Source organism: Lytechinus variegatus, chromosome 12 (genome assembly GCF_018143015.1).
Source record: "Lytechinus variegatus isolate NC3 chromosome 12, Lvar_3.0, whole genome shotgun sequence".
Taxonomy (NCBI): domain Eukaryota; kingdom Metazoa; phylum Echinodermata; class Echinoidea; order Temnopleuroida; family Toxopneustidae; genus Lytechinus; species Lytechinus variegatus.
The window spans coordinates 6,425,253-6,441,746 of NC_054751.1; the positions used below are offsets into that span (position 1 = coordinate 6,425,253).

Sequence of the window (16,494 nt, forward strand, 5' to 3'; positions counted from 1 at the left end):
GATTTCCAAAGAAGAAAAAAAAAATATGAAAATGCTCTCTTCCTTACGTACATGTACCTATACAAAAAAAGGAGGCATGAATTTAAAGTAACAAATGACTGGATGCATTTCCTGTTGCGAAGCCAAATAGGGAAAAATTACAATCGTGAAATATTTTGCATTAATCAGTTTGTGTTAATAAGCTTAAATTAAGCTTCCTGATTAACTTCCTGATTCCAACATTGCTAAAATAATATCCACTTCAATGAACAGTACATGTATGGTAATTACTACATGTGAAAATAAAAATGAAAGTGCTATTTTTCGTTAGAATGTTTGTCAGCCAGAACGTAGTACATGTATGTAATACACTTTTCATCTAGCGATTACTTTGTTTTCTTCTGTCTTTTGTGTTTTACCCTTTTTTTCAACAGTGATGTTGATAGAAGAGTAATTTATTATCATCCAACAATTGACATCCCTCAATATTTTGTTAAAGTGTATTCTTAATTTTCCAAAAAATATCTCTTACTCTTCCTTTCAACTATTAAACTTCATGAACATGTGAATGGGTATAATGATGCATGGATATAATTTTCACCTGTTTTCAAACCTATACAGATTGATACATATGGCAATATCTTGGTGTGTGTTCATGGCTTCAAGTTCCTCACCTCGGCGGAGATTGCAGAACTGTACCCTAACAAATTTATCGCACTGAGGACGGAACAGGAACGTCTTTACGTTCTCAACACACTCTTCAACTTACCAGGTATACCCAAGTCATAGCTTGGCCCTAATTCCATATCTTAGGTATTTCACAACCAATTTTGATTAAACTTGTTTTATATTGTTCCTCTCACTTTCCACTTTCCAATAAGATTGCTTCTCTTCTTGGGTTTTGGTTTCCTTTAAATCTTGGGTTTGCATGTAGTTTAAACAATGAAACCTTTAGAACAAGTGGGCTTTTTATGTAAAAACAGAAAAATCAAAGAAGTTTCAGAAAAATCTGACAAATATTAAAAAAGTTATGAGCATTTGAATATCACGATCACTAATGCTATGGAAATCTTCTTGCTGGCAATGCGACAAAAATGTGTGATGTCACATGTGAACAACTTTCCCTCTGATGGACTATAGAATACCATGCCCCTTTTTGCTCTTTCTTCTGGTGATACAACTCTTTATCCATAATGCATTCTTTGACATTCTGTATATATTACATGCCCTCCTATAGAAAGAATATATGACCTACTTGCAGATGTGATAAAAGAGGCAGTTGAAGTGAAATATGTACAAAAGTAATGGGAAATTTGTTCACATGTGACATCAAATATCTTTGTGTGGAAGCGCCGTGGTGTAGCGGTTCTGACTCTCGCCTTGTAATCAGAGGGTTGTGAGTTCGAATCCAACAATGGCCTAGCGTCCTTTGGCAAGGCGTCAATCCACACTTTGCCACTCTCACCCAGGTGCTAATTGGGTACCGGTAGGAAACAACAGTCAATGTGGTTGGTTTAGCAAGTGTGCGCCTAACAGGCTGCTTGGAATGCTATGAATCCAGGGACCGGGTAATAATTGTGAAGCGCTTTGAGCAGTCGTAGATTGATTAAGCGCTGCATAAATGCTGGTTATTATTATTATTATTGTTGCATTGCCAATAGGAGGAACTATATTACAATAATGATCTGAACTTAAGATGTTCATAATTTTCTTATTATTTTTCTCAAATTTTCTTTGATCTGTATCGTTGATTTTTTTGTTTTCGCACAAGCTATCTTGTTCCAATGGTTTCATTTTCCTTTAACTTAAGCCACGATGTACTCATTGGCATTCACGGCCAAGACTAAGGACGATCAGCTACCCATACACACAAGGGCTTAAGTTACTACCCTTTTTGTTATCATGTACCTCTGTTATAGTATCAATAAAATGTCATTGCACCCTTCTCTCGTGCCCAACATAGAAACCTACCTCATCGCGTGCCTGGTGAACTATTTCTCAACTCAACCAGACTTTGTGGACGGTGATAGGGGCGTGAGGAAAGGAGACCTCTTCATGTCGTGGGAGAGCATCTTCTCGGATGTCAGGAACACTGTCGACTGGGTTCACATCAAGGTTGGTTCACGTTTCATTTTGAAACGTTTGACAAATCTGTGTCTTCACTTGTCAATCATGATAATAGTAGCAATAGCTATGTTTTTAAATAGCGTTTAATTCTTTGCATTTCTAGCGCTTTATAACATTAATCATTCATAATATCTTACATACATGTGTCTTGTATAATCTGGACTCCGGAACACAAAGGTTAGCTATTAATCTCTAAAGGCAGTGCTGCACCAGCCTGGTCTCAAGATTTTAGCCCGATCGGCCGTCTTTGCGATTAATCTTGAGATTCAAGAAATCCTGTCTCCACCCATCGCAAGAAGGGTGATTCCTCCTCTAGCGAGACATCGCTGCATTATGGTCTCATGCTGTGAACAAATAATCCTGTGTGCGTCTGCACCTGGGAATTAGCGGGATAATTCTTGAAATAGCATGCTATTTTACAAATAATCCCAAGTTGACTTTGGATTGCAATCTCGAAATAAATCCAGTGACCTAGCGCGATGATTGGATCACCATTTCAAATAATCTCGAGATTGTTCAGATCAGGATAATTTGCCAGATCAGAAATAGCGCGCTAATTTGAAAACTCGGGCTGGTGCAGATGGCCCTTAAATGAAAAAACCTATTACGATTATTGGTCCATGCCCATTTTGCTCAGTAGTCTGACTAGGAACCAATCAGCTTTGTTCTTTCAAATTAGCGATTAATTGCTGAACTTTGTGCTGCGGCCCTGGTCTAAGACATTGGTTTGACTTTGGCGAATACTTGATTTGGGGAGTTTCTGTCTACATGTAGTCTGTATCCTTTTGGTTTGTTTATTCCTTTGATCTTTGTCTTGTTCAGACAAAGCATAGAGATCAACCCACTAATAAAAAGAGTGTCCAGTGCCCTGTTGGACAATAACTACTATCATGATAACTTTGCCACAGGGGCCGCGGAACGGTTTTCAAAGTGGGTGGGGGCTGACCATGCAAAAAATTACAATCCTATGGTCATTTTTACGTTTTTGTACACGGTTTTGGAAAAAAGTGGGGGGCTGAAGCTTCCGCCACCCCTGTGCCAGTGGTTACTACCATGGTAACGATGATCAAGAGCCAATCAGAATCAGGGATTCCATGAAAGTGACCGTTGGATGGCAAAGTTATCATAATGGTAACTCATATGCAATGGAGCCCAGACATGTGTCATTGACTTGAACAGAGACGATCCTAACCTGTTGGAGGCTGGATGATTTCGCTATAACACATATTTTCCATAGACTCCAGCCTGCATAGAGAGGTGATTCCATGCTCGAAAAATCAGCCATTTTCACTACATTTTTCAACCTGCTGTCAAAACAAATGAAGAACTTCAATTTGCTTTGTGGTAATATTAAAGTACTGCTGGGTAGACATGCAAAAAACTGACAACCAATAAAATTATGTTGTCCGTAGGTGAATTAGAGCTTAAAATGTTGAGTGTCGTACGGGACATTTGTGCGTCCTGTACGACACAACATTTTCACTTATAATTTACCTATAATCAATTTTTTGGTGTTGGTTATAAGTTTTTCACATGACTACCCACTATACTGTAGCTTTACCATTGACAAAATATAATTTATTGCTCAAGCAATTGGCGGGGAAACTAGAAGTTGTGGTCAAAATGTCCCGTACGACACGTACATGTATGGAATCGCCCATAGATGGGCTCGGTCTGCAATGGGTTAACATAGTTTTTCACAACAAAATTAGTCTCCTTCCTTAGAAGCACACACAAATGTTACATTTGTCTTCAATCTTACCAGTGCGTTACTCTGTCTGAACAAGCCTAACCCTATCCCTGTAGAAAGCAAAAACAGATACATGTGGTCAACAGGTTTTTTTTTAAGCATTGTTTCCTTTTCCATCATGTGTGAACTAAAGAAGAAAAGCTTTGTTTGTTCTTTGATCCCTAGGGCTCCCTCAAAGATAAAACGGTAGAAAACCCCGAAGAATACATCATCAAGGATCCAAGGTTACCCATGCTTCTTCAAAGGTGAGGGCAGCAGACTGGACCGTTCTACGCAACCTCTTTTTTTACATTTATTTTATTCTCCAACATTTCTTTCTTTTTTTCTTCTGTTTTTTTTTTGTTGTAACCGACACTATTATACTGGCAAGTCATTTATCTATCGATGCCATTCTCACCAAAGACAGTTATTTGGGAACAATTATGCTGTCATCTCAACAAAGTAAAAATTACTCTTATTGAGCCTAATACGTTTGTGTCAGTTTCTTAAGAAAGCAATTTTACAGCCGTAATATTATTTAGTTAGTTCATGGACAATACAATTCAGGCTTCTATTTTCCCCTCTTGTGCAGAAGCAACAGTATCATTAGATCTTCTGGCCTGCCGTTTTTTTTTTTAGTAAATATACACTTGCATTTGCCACATTTTATCTGATTTCTAGAACCAGCGCACTCCCACCTTATTGATGGATGACGACTCACTGGTTTTAAAACTAAAGACAAAGTTTTTTAGCAGGCAAGGTTTGCTGTGCTTTCCAAAATTTAAATCTCTCCTGTTCTCAATGCGTCATTAATGTAGGTCTGAACTGATCTCGAGGAGGAAGAAGGCGAGAGAATGGATTCGATAAAAGCAACCAAGCCTTTTTTTTATAAAAAAACCTCACAATGTACTAATATGATAGGATCAGAAATGGCAAATTAGCATTAACATTTTCTAATTGAAAACATTTATAGCATTGCTGCCCTCTTTTGATAAGAGGAAGCAAATGGCCCCAAAATTAATTTTTATAATGTGTTTACTTAAAAAAGAAAAGATTTATTCTTTCATGTAAAATTTAATAGAAAAACAACAATCCTGCTTTATACATGTATGGCATATTTGTATTGGCATCTAGATAAATGAAATTGGTATCTACATGTACATGTAAGTAATTTTCTTTTTTTTTCAGAAACATCACTTTTGTTACTTGCTTCCTAACGTCAAAGTAGGGTTGAATAAGTGGATTGTTTGTGGAATAGCTCAGTCCATAGAAAGGTTAAACTTCCATTGTTCACCAAGCTGGCAGAAGGGTGTATACCAAGGGTTCTTAAACTTTTTCCTTGAAGGGCCAGATAAGATTTCAATGAAACCTTTTTGAAGGGCAGAGTAAACTGGAGACTTACATGTGCATCGCGCATCAGGAGTGGGGAGCGCTAAGTCTGTTACGGTCGGCCTCCCCTTGAAGCTCGGATGTCCTGGATTCTCTATGGTTCAATCTGAAACTTTTTTTAAAAACTTTATCCAAAATAGTTTTATATGAAATACGGGCAAGACTTCAAACTTCAATGGAAGTCAATAGCAATGTTAAACTACTGCTTTCAGGCCTGCACATTATTCTTGAAACAGTACAGTATACTTTACACCACATTAAAGTCTATTTTATTTATCCTAGCATCATTCCACGTTGGTGGATTATATCTCCTAAAGGTACACGATTCCCGAATTTAGAGGGCGCTGCTTGCCCAATGACACTGTTGTTATCATGGCTATACGTCACAAACGCAGATGCCATGTTCCAAATGCCCGAGCTCTGATGATTTTCAGTTCGCATATGCCTCGGCTGCTGTTGGAAGATCTTGGCAGCTTCCTTCGTGAAGTGACGTCAGAAGATATTTGGACCAATGCCGATGAAGCCAAAAGCAGCGTAGCTTATGCATACTCTGAGCGTATGCACTTGCTGCGCAAATGCCTGATGATTGACAGCTGCATGCAAATTACGTCAATGATCTTCACGATGAAGATACCGGCGAGCACGCAACAGCATGGGGGTCGTGCACCTTTAAAGGAGAAGTCCACCCTAACAAAAACTTGATTTGAATCAAAAGAGAAAAATCTATAAAGCAAAACACTGAAAATTTCATCAAAATCGGATGTAAAATAAGAAAGTTATGACATTTTAAAGTTACACTTAATTTCCCAAAATAGTTATGTGCACATCCTGGTCGGTACGCAAATGAGGAGACTGATGACATCACTCATTCACTATTTCTTTTGTATTTTATTTTATGAAATATTCTAATTTTCTTCTCATTGTCCTGTGAAGCAAAGTTTTATTTCTCCCTGAACATGCAGAATTGCCATTGTTCAGTCAAGTTGGTCCTTCTTGTAAAATCTGTAATTCAAACGATAAAAAAAACAAAAGAAATAGTGAGTGAGGGACATCATCGATTCTCTCATTTGCAGGTGACTAAATAGTGCACTATTTTGTGAAAAATAAGCGAAACTTTAAAATGTCATAACTTTCTTATTTTACATTCGATTTTGATGAAATTTTCAGCATTATGCTTGTCAGATTTTTCTCTATTGATTCAAATCAACATCTTTCTGGGGTGAACTTGACCTTTAAAAATGAGGAATAAGGTAACAATGAATCAACGTTTCAGGTACTCTATGTTTTGTTTGTAGAATGAGAGATCATGGAAAGAAAGTGTTCCTAGTGACCAACAGTGGCTACAACTACACCAAGGTAAAGAAATTCAATTGATTGCATGCCAATTTTAGGTCCCAAAATCAATCCTAAAGTCTTGAAATCTGTTGTAAATTTGCTATTGATTCCTGGAGCCTGTCTTACAAACAGTTATGATTGAGCCGATCAACTTCATATATATGGTAATCCTACGACGACATAATTTTTTTCAGGAAATTTGTAGTGTCTTTGCAAACAAAGAGAAGCACACTGAATTTTCAAGAAAAACTATTCAAATGTGTGAATTTATACTGAACAAACACTTATATAGGTGTTGACGTTGCTGGCTTTCCGCAGTTGTGATTGATTTGATCAATCGTAATTTCTTTCTAAGATGGGCCCCCAATCTATACATTGATTTCTTTTAGTTAAAGGGAAGTACTCCCTGACAAAAAGCTTATTGTAAAAATAGCAGAAAAAATAATAAAACAATACTGCCAAAGGTTTGAGAAAAATCCATCAAAGAATAAAAAAGTTATAAGAATTTAAATGATTGATTTATGACGTCATATGCTAGCAGCTTTCCTACATATGTATCGTAAGGCAAAATATCAATGAAATATCACTTTCTCATAAAATTGAAAATGGTTTTTACAGTCCCTTCAGTATATCAATAGCTAAATTATTTTACACCCATTTCTAAAAAGAAAGCAAGAATAAGTCGCCACAAACCATTAAAAAATTGAAATTTATGCATTTATATTACATAGTATATTAGGCAGCTGCTTGATTATGATAATAACTTTCTTCACAGGCGGATCCAGGGGGTTAGTGCAAAGGTGGCCTGTGGTGCCCCCCCCCCCCTTTGAGAGGCACAATTAAAATTTGTAATGTAAAAATGCTATTGAAATAGAAGTGTGCCCCCTCCCCTTTTGAAAGTGATTTTTTTTCCCTTTTTTTTGCTTGTCAAATTTTTCCTCGGAAAATGTGCCCCCCTTTTGGAAAATCCTGGATCCGCCCCTGTCTTTCTTAATCTTTAATGGGTTTTATGGATTTTCCTCAAACCTTCACAAATATTTTTTATTGCGTTTTTGTGCTATTTTTACAACAAACTTTTCTTCAGTTGAAGATTGATCTATAACTTGTAAATTTGCAACTGTGATTTTCAACTGATTGCAAATATTCTCTTTCAACACCCCCATAGTGACGTAAATGGGTAACTCCATTTTGAAAAAAGGGTACCAAATTGTGAACTTCTTGATATCCCCATTTACTTCAGAGCCCTTTATTATGATAAATGCATGACAAATCATCACAAAACTAGTAATTTAAAGTAATCACAATCACAAAAATTGATGATTCTCCTTTTATGTACATATTTTATCTGTATGGTGAATGAAATATATGAAATTATCAAATATGATAAAATAGTTAAGCATGGGATGATATTTTGTTTATGTATACACCCATCTTGTGAGTAATATACATCCCAGAATTCAACAGAAGAAGCCTGTAATCAGACCTGCCAACCAGTATGTTTTTGGCATATTTAGTAGGTTTTGCAACTTTAGTATGTTTTTTTCTTTTAAAAATAATTTTTTGTAAATTTTTTTTTTCACAAAATCAGAATTTATTGAGAAAAATCATCTCTATGTGTCTCTATTTCATAAAACTTACACAAATATGGTTATTAGATCATTGTAGTTTCAGGTTACTTGCTATTTTTTCAATCATTTTGTTAAAACCAGGATGAGATATACACACGTTTCAATGTTTTTTTTTCATCTGCAAGAGCAGTGCACATTTTAGCTTGCATGCAGCTTGAGCCCCGCGATGAGCGAGTGCGCCATGCATTTTATTATGAAATACACTTTCAGGGAAAAATACAGTTTTTTTTATCACAGAATACAATTTTTCATTCCTAGAGGTTGGCAAGTCTGTTTAACAAATTTAAACTGAACAAAAGCCTCATTGAACATACCCCCAAACTTTTTTTTCATCAGTCCTTGAAATGAATTTACATGGACCTGGGCTGTTCTTACTCATGCACTCCATTGCTAGACATGACCAGTAATTTAACTTGTTTTTTTTTAAATAGATAAGTTACAAATCACCAAGCCTTGGCTGAAAGTAATTGATCAGACTTTATTTACTATTCTTACGCAGATTTTGTCTTTCTTGGGGGAGGGGGACGATACGCAAGCCCCCCCCCCCATGAATTACGGAAATCCAAAAGATAGATATGACAATAGAATTGTTTTTATTGAAGATGCACTTTATTCATGTAATCAATATTAGTCTGTCGATTTCAATTATGAAATGTTAATAAAATACATTTTCGTCTATATATTTTTTTGTCGTTACAGAAAGTGATGAAGTACTTATTCGACTTCCCTCATGGGCCTGCAGTAAGTGATCATAGATCATATACAAATCATTAAATATCAGTTATTGTAGTATATTTTTATTATTATTATTATCATTATTATTGTTTTTATTATTATTATTGTTGTTGTTTTTGTTGTGTTGCACTCAAACCAGGTGAGGTGAATGGGTACCCGGTAGGAAGAAGTTCCTTGAATGCTTCAGTGTATACATGACTTTGTATACATGTATATGGCAGCACAGCGAAAGCCGGGGTAATAATAGTAGCACTTCGTATCCTCAGGCAAAAAGCACTTAATAAATCCATTTATTATTATTATTATTATTGCTTTCTCTGGCATACATGTACTTGTCAAGAAGAAAGATGTTATTATACTCATCAATTGACTGTTACTAATTAAAGTATTTAATGTTTACCAAAAGATTTAGATATGTGACAGCTTGACCCCAGTGGAATTTTTCAAAAAACAAATATTTATCATAAACTACTAAATATCCTTTCATCTGATTACCTCATTGCAAATTGTCTTTAAAAATCACTGAAAATCACTTGACAAGATGTTTGATAGAACCCCCCCCCCCAGAATATTACATGTACAATATGTCGTGAACAGTGTACATGTATAAAGCAAATAATGCACTACATATATATTTAAATTGATATGCCTGCCATCTCTCTGCAGCCTGGGACTCCTCACAAAAAGTGGTACCAGTACTTTGACAATGTGTCATGTACATGATGTATATACATCATAAAAAATATAAAGCAAATAATGCACTACATGTATATTTGAATTGATATACCCTATCATCTCTCTGCAGCCTGGGACTCCTCACAAGAAGTGGTACCAGTACTTTGACATCACCATCGTAGATGCCAAGAAACCAAGCTTCTTTGCCAATGGGACCATCCTAAGACAAGTTGATCTTGTAAGTCATATCATCTGGAGGGTTGCCACCTTTGCACATTAAAAACCCAGTGCACTACAATGTATTTGTATAAGAGTAGGGGAAAACCTGGTGTAGTGATCCACCTGCACCCCAGTTTGGATGAGAGAGACCTTCGGGTCATAGTGATTCAGTTTGCTTTTTGCCTCCCAGGCACAAGTGACATCAAAAAATAATAGTAATAATCTCTTTATAACCAGTCCTAGATATTTCTGTACTTTGTTTTCAGTTTATTAATAAGCATTAGATGAAAAAGCACCTCCTGTAATTTTATTTTATTGTTGTGAAACATGGACATGCAAGAGCAATTATATTATCTGTTGTATTTTGTTTTTGTAGAATGCAAGTTTAACTACAGGTTGTTAAAAAGTATTCAATAAACTTGCATTTAGCCTGTCTCTCTATGTTTGCGAATTAATATATACTTGAACTTATCCAACATTTATAAGCTCAGCTATTTTGTCTGTTTTTTCCCCTCTCATTTCTTTACTATCTTCAATGACAATGCTATCCCAGATACCAAACTGATATAAATATCATGCAATGTCTACACTGATAAATACTCTGATATACAATGTAATTCGTTGTATTTTTCATCCCCCCCCCCCCATTATTCTATTTTATACATATTTTCATTCTTTGGTTCTTTTAAATTTGACTGAATACCGAATAGTATGATACCAATGTCATTTTCATCCAAATGTTTGAATTCAAATGAATTGCACCATATTTTCCATTTTCTTCATCTCGCGCGCACAAACAGGATACAGGTAGTCTGAAGATTGGTAGTCATGTCGGCCGTGCCCAGCAAGGCCAAGTGTACTCTGGAGGCTCCTGCGATGTCATCTGTGAGATGCTCAATGCAAGAGGCAACGATGTCCTCTACATCGGAGACCACATCTTTGGCGATATCCTCAAGTCCAAGAAGGAGAGGGGATGGAGGACCTTTCTGGTGGTGCCAGAGGTCGCGCAAGAACTCTCGGTCTGGACAGAGAAGAGAAGTAAGTTATGATGATGATGACAAGAATGATGATGATGATGATGATAGTGGTGAGGATGATGATGATGTTGATGATGATAATGATGATGATGATAGTGGTGAGGATGATGATGATGATAATTAAAGTGATGGTGATGAAATGACGCTGATGATGGCAAGGATGGTAATGGTGGTTGTTATGACGATGATGATGATGATGAGGAGGATGATGATGATGATGATGGTGATGGTGATGGTGGTGGTGGTGGTGATGATGATGATGGTGGTGATGATGATGATGATGCTGATGATGAGGATGGTAATGGTGGTGGTGTTGGTGATGATGATAATGATGATGATGATGATAATGATGATGATGTTGATGATGGTGATGGCAGTGGTAGTGGTGGCAATGACAATGTTATCAATTTATATATGGGATATGATTGCTAAATATTAAATAGGAGCATATTATTAAAGGTTGTTGAAATATTAGTGAGATACACTACAAGGATATATTGATTAGATGCAGCTCAAATATGTCATGTTTTGTTTATTACAGCATTATTTGAAAAACTCGAGGAGCTTGATGTGGCCTTAGCTGAGCAGTACAAGTAAGTGATTTTCTGTTTCTGTTTCTGTTTATGGTAACTCCTGTAGGAATTCGGCAAGACAGCTTTATTTGCTGGTAAACCCCAACCTGGTATGCAACCAATTACCTCAGAAACATTTTACGTCTAGGTTAATCAGTCATAGTGGCTGATGTTATAGACGACAGATATCACTCTCGGGGCCTTTTTATCAAAGTGGAGACAATGGCTGAGTTGGGATTCGAACTCACAACCTTGCGATTATGAGTCCAATGCTCTAACCACTGGACCACACGACCCGTAACACTTGGACTGATGTTTAATTATATCTCCTTTAATATCAACTACTACCTTAACTGATTCTTTTAATCTTCTGCATGTCTTACTCTTACATGTAACTCCGTAGTGAAGATGATATTGAGTAGGTGCTATGTTTGAGTGGTCTAAATTACCCGACTTCACTCAAGAAAGCCATGGATTTGATCGCGTAATGGCAGATTTGCCATTTAGCAAGGCAATTCATCTTCAGTGCTCTAATATCTCGCATCATATAAATGAAAATGTTATAGTTATTGTGTCAGTGTGTACACATGCTTAAAATATTTTCAATTCAAAACCTCAGCAGTTGTTGTTCTTAAGTGTACATGTATCTTATGTTGTGAAAGTGCTATCAGTAAAGCAGTATTAGAAGTTACTCATGGGCAAGACATCTAAATACATTTGCCACACTCTATCCAGGTGAGGTGAATGGGTACTTTGCTGGGGATATCTATTCCTAAAATGGTAGAGCTGCTAGAATGCCAATCGTTAGTTAATTACATGTATATCCAAAGTGAAATATATTAACTGCATAAATGTTACGTAAAACATCTATTAAGTTTTTTTTCTTATAATAAGGTATATTTTAGGTTCATTTATTAGGTTTAGAAGTGCATGGAGAAGTTGTTTCTTAAAGTTTGATACAATAATAATAATAGACAGTTCTTGTATAGCCCATAACACGTTGTGAATAATGTCCCTATGCGCTTCCAAAGGACTTTGGATATTATTTCCTTGGCTGTAGCTCAAGCAGCTTTCAGGCCCTCGGCATTACAAAAAAAAAATTCCTGCCAGGTACCCAGATATGTACAATACAAGACCTATTCGTTATACTGATGAAGTATGTTTTGTCATTTTGTAGAAATCTTGACAGTGCAACGGAGAAGATTCCAGACATCAGCAAAGTCCGAAAGGCCATGCAGACCATTACGCACGAGATGGACATGTGCCACGGTAAACTAGGCAGTCTTTTCAGAAGTGGTGAGTTATTCTTCCAAGATACACTGTACATGCATCTGCAATGTCTACAATTTTGAAATAAAATCACCATTTTACCATTTAGAATTCTTCCAAGCCTGCCAACTGCTCCTCCCGTCTTTAGGAGTTTTATTAACGAAAAAGGGGAGCACTCCGTTTTTCCGTTTATCTGAGATAAAAAAATAAATCGGCTCATCTAGGTATTTGTGTGGTGGGGTATGAGTATGTTAATGGTTGTAAGAGTAATATAGTTTTTCAACACTTGTACTTTCTCAATGTTTACATATCAGAATGATAAGCATGTCCTAATTAAAAAAAAGTGAAGAAGAGACTCCCAAAATTGGGCAGAAAAATTTGCACAAAGATTTTTACAAAAATGTAATATGTTATTATACCAAATGTGGGTATATGGTAATGTAGTGACAATAACTGTAATTTTAAAGACTCAGTCATTAAATAATTGTTTGCTGCAACTGCATCACTTCATACTTTCTATGATCAACATTTGCAGTGTTTTTTTTCATTGATTAAATGCCCTCTCAATGACATACATATATGTAGTGAAATTGCGATTCAAAGACTTGGATCATGACAGAATTATTTGCTGCAACTGCGTCCTTTTACCTTTAAATTTCACAGGTTCCAGACAGACCTTCTTCGCCAGTCAAGTACTCCGCTATGCCGATCTCTACTCGTCATCATTCCTTAACTTACTTCATTATCCATTCAGCTATCTATTCAGGGCGCCCCACCAGCTGGTAAGTCTGTATTCCTATCAAAATTGGGCTGTTTCACAGAATCTAAAAAGAAAATTATGGTTTATGTCAAATTCACACATGATATTTAGTGCCTATTCTCGTTGGTGGCTTCGCAGTAGAGCAGGTCCAACAAGTGTGATGTGACCATTGATTTCGTAGCAATTTATCTTGATTTTCAAGTGTTTCAATGTCTTTAAAAGTCTTTTAAAATTTGAATTCCAGATTTAACAATTTCAGTCCACACTTCGATGGAATACTAGGTTTCATCCGATTCAGCATTTATTAAAAGAATAATGTACCAAAGGATTAATTGAAATTCACTGTGTGCTCAAATTTTGTTTTTCATAATCTTTTCATTTCATAGCAAAATAAATGTTTGGAAATTTTTTCACAATGGCATTTGAATTATTTCCATATCTTTAGTAAATAACTTGGCGACACACTCCATAAATCTGGTCATAGTTCATCAGGTTTATATCAGTGGCATGAAAATAGCTCCCATCGAAGTCAAATGTTCCAATCATGCATTCTCAACCCTTTGATTACTACCTTGTATTTCCGTTGCCATTTCAGATGCCTCACGAGGCCACCGTCGACCACCACGACCATTACGAAGAGGAACCCCAGGCCATGATGTCGCCTGCGTTGTCGCGGAAACGGGCGGCCAGCGACGTCACCTCCACGAGCTCCCGCATCCCGAACGGCGAGCAGAGGAGCAAGACGTTCAGCTCCCCCAAACCTCCCATGATCACCCACGGCCACGACCAGGATGATTGAGGTGTGACGTACCGGTATAAGCCACGCCCCTTTGAGCCACGCCTTATGGGCCACGCCCAATCACTCCATCTCCCATTGCCTCCTGAATTGAGTGCAAGGGTGCAGAAAGCTGACAAATGTCTTCCTACATGTACTCCTTTATACTTTGCCAAGTTATTTTTGACAGGAAAAAGCCCTGTTTTTTTTATTGCTCAGTACAATTTTTGCCATATTTTTAAACTTGTAAATGTTGCTGCAGTTTGCAATCAGTGTTCGTCGCTACATGTAGAAGAGTTTTTAATGCTGTAATTAAATGGTTGCTTATCTAGTGGTCTAGTTGTGTAAACCTTGATGTTGTGTACACCGTCCTTGTGTATATTAGCAAGAATTAGCAAGGAAATTAAAGCAAATTCTGAATTACATGTGGAAAGGGTATCAGCCTCATATACACAACCCCCCCCCACCCTTTTTTTTTTTACCTTACGTGCACATATTTTACTGAAGGCAATATTTAAATTTCACACAATTGTTGGAATTTTCATGTTTTTAAACCATATATCCTTTTATTTTCCCTTTGCATACTCCTGTACATTTATGTTTTGTATTGTCCTTGAATCTGGTAGCTGGGTAATTTCATAAAAACATGTATAGTACAAGTATTGGAGCATCGCACCAACTTACAATCCATCACAAGCCAAATGCATTGCAAATTAGCACTTGAAAGCTGGTATGCTTCTTGCAAACTGTAGTTTAAGAAAAAAGTTCTCTAGATCCAATTGATAAATCGATCTTGGAAAGCGTTTTGTTATAGTTTTCTGTCCATGTAAATTAAATACAAATTAAAAGGACATCCTTCCCTTTTACAAACAATTTATGGTTTTATTTCTTATTATTGTTCTCTCATAACAGCATTACATGTAGTTAAATTTCTGTAACATGATAAGAGCTTAATTTATCAAAGATATTTTCATTCATATTAGCAATGATGATCTTTATTGTATTGATTTGCCTTTTAAAGAAATGTGACATAATGTTTTTTTTTAATTAGAAGTCGGTCAGAACGTAATCAATTGCTTTACACTTGCTGCCTTTTGCTTGAAAAGCAATGGTATTTTAGCCAGTTAATACCTATGTGTAAATTGTTTAAAGGAAACCAAAACCCAAGAAGAGAAGCAATCTTATTGGAAAGAGTAAAATGCGAGGAACAATTAAAAAAAAGTTTCATCAAAATCGGTTATGAAATAAGCAAGTTATGGGAGTTTGAAAACTCTTGTTTTACTTTCTATGGGCATCCTCAAATTGGCAAACGTGCTTCAAAATGGCTGATTTTGTGGACAACTCTCCATTTGTTTTGTACACAAATTTTCAGATTTTCCTCATTATCTTTCAAATTGCATCTTGCCTCCTTCTGAGCGCAACTTATGTCATGGTAAAATATAATCCACACCATATATGTCATGGTCAAGAGGAGATAATGTGAAATATGTAATAAAGGGGAAAATCTGAAAATATGTGTACAAAACAAATGGAGAGTTGTCCACAAAATCAGCCATTTTGAAGCACGTTTGCCAATTTGAGGATCTACATAGTAAGTACAAAAAGACTATTTAATCGTCCATAACTTGCTTATTTCATAACCGATTTTGATGAAACTTTTTTTAACTTGTCCCTCTCATTTTACTCTTTCCAATAAGATTGCTTCTCTTCTTGGGTTTTGGTTTCCTTTAAGTTTGAAATTTAGCTCATATCTCTTTAATCATCCAATCCGTAAAGCATTTCTCCTTGCAGTTGCAAGTAATTGCAAACACATCTCCAAACTGTCTAGTCCAATGAAAACAATAGGCCTATTAATCACCTTTTAAATCATACTCTATATGGTTACATATTGAAGTGCTGAGTAGACCATATGCATTGCATTTTCATAAATGCATATTTCATAAACCGTTATCCCTCTTTTAATAAACGTGTTGGAGAGACGTACATATACATGTACTGCATCAGTTTTAATGACTTTCTTAAAAGGTGAAACACCAAAAGTATCGTGTACATTTAAAAGTTTATAGCCTGAAGTTTAAGCTTTATATTCCTTTCACTCTGACACCGTTAATGAATTATTGTTTTATAGTGTCTCCATGCAGCCGTTATTTCTGGACTCTTGTTTTATCACTTTCGAAGCCAATGTCGTGTTAACTGAAATATAGATGTATTATTAACAGTTAGTATTCTTCAAATACACTGCACCACTAAAATTATATTGGTTTT

General features: G+C 36.2%; 1 protein-coding gene across 4 annotated transcripts in view; it reads left to right on the forward strand.

Moving 5' to 3' along the window:
- The window catches only part of LOC121424807 (cytosolic purine 5'-nucleotidase-like), a 33,372-nt gene extending 18,392 nt beyond the window's left edge, over positions 1-14,980 (forward strand). For all 4 annotated transcript variants that reach the window (XM_041620595.1, XM_041620594.1, XM_041620597.1 and 1 more), the window contains 11 exons: positions 601-751; positions 1,943-2,094; positions 4,022-4,101; positions 6,520-6,580; positions 8,887-8,928; positions 9,728-9,835; positions 10,617-10,854; positions 11,395-11,446; positions 12,603-12,721; positions 13,358-13,476; positions 14,050-14,980. In XM_041620595.1, the coding sequence (XP_041476529.1) occupies positions 601-751; positions 1,943-2,094; positions 4,022-4,101; positions 6,520-6,580; positions 8,887-8,928; positions 9,728-9,835; positions 10,617-10,854; positions 11,395-11,446; positions 12,603-12,721; positions 13,358-13,476; positions 14,050-14,253 (1,326 nt within the window). In that variant the 3' untranslated portion in view covers positions 14,254-14,980. The remainder of the gene's footprint in view (positions 1-600; positions 752-1,942; positions 2,095-4,021; positions 4,102-6,519; positions 6,581-8,886; positions 8,929-9,727; positions 9,836-10,616; positions 10,855-11,394; positions 11,447-12,602; positions 12,722-13,357; positions 13,477-14,049) is intronic.
- Positions 14,981-16,494: the final 1,514 nt, after the last annotated feature.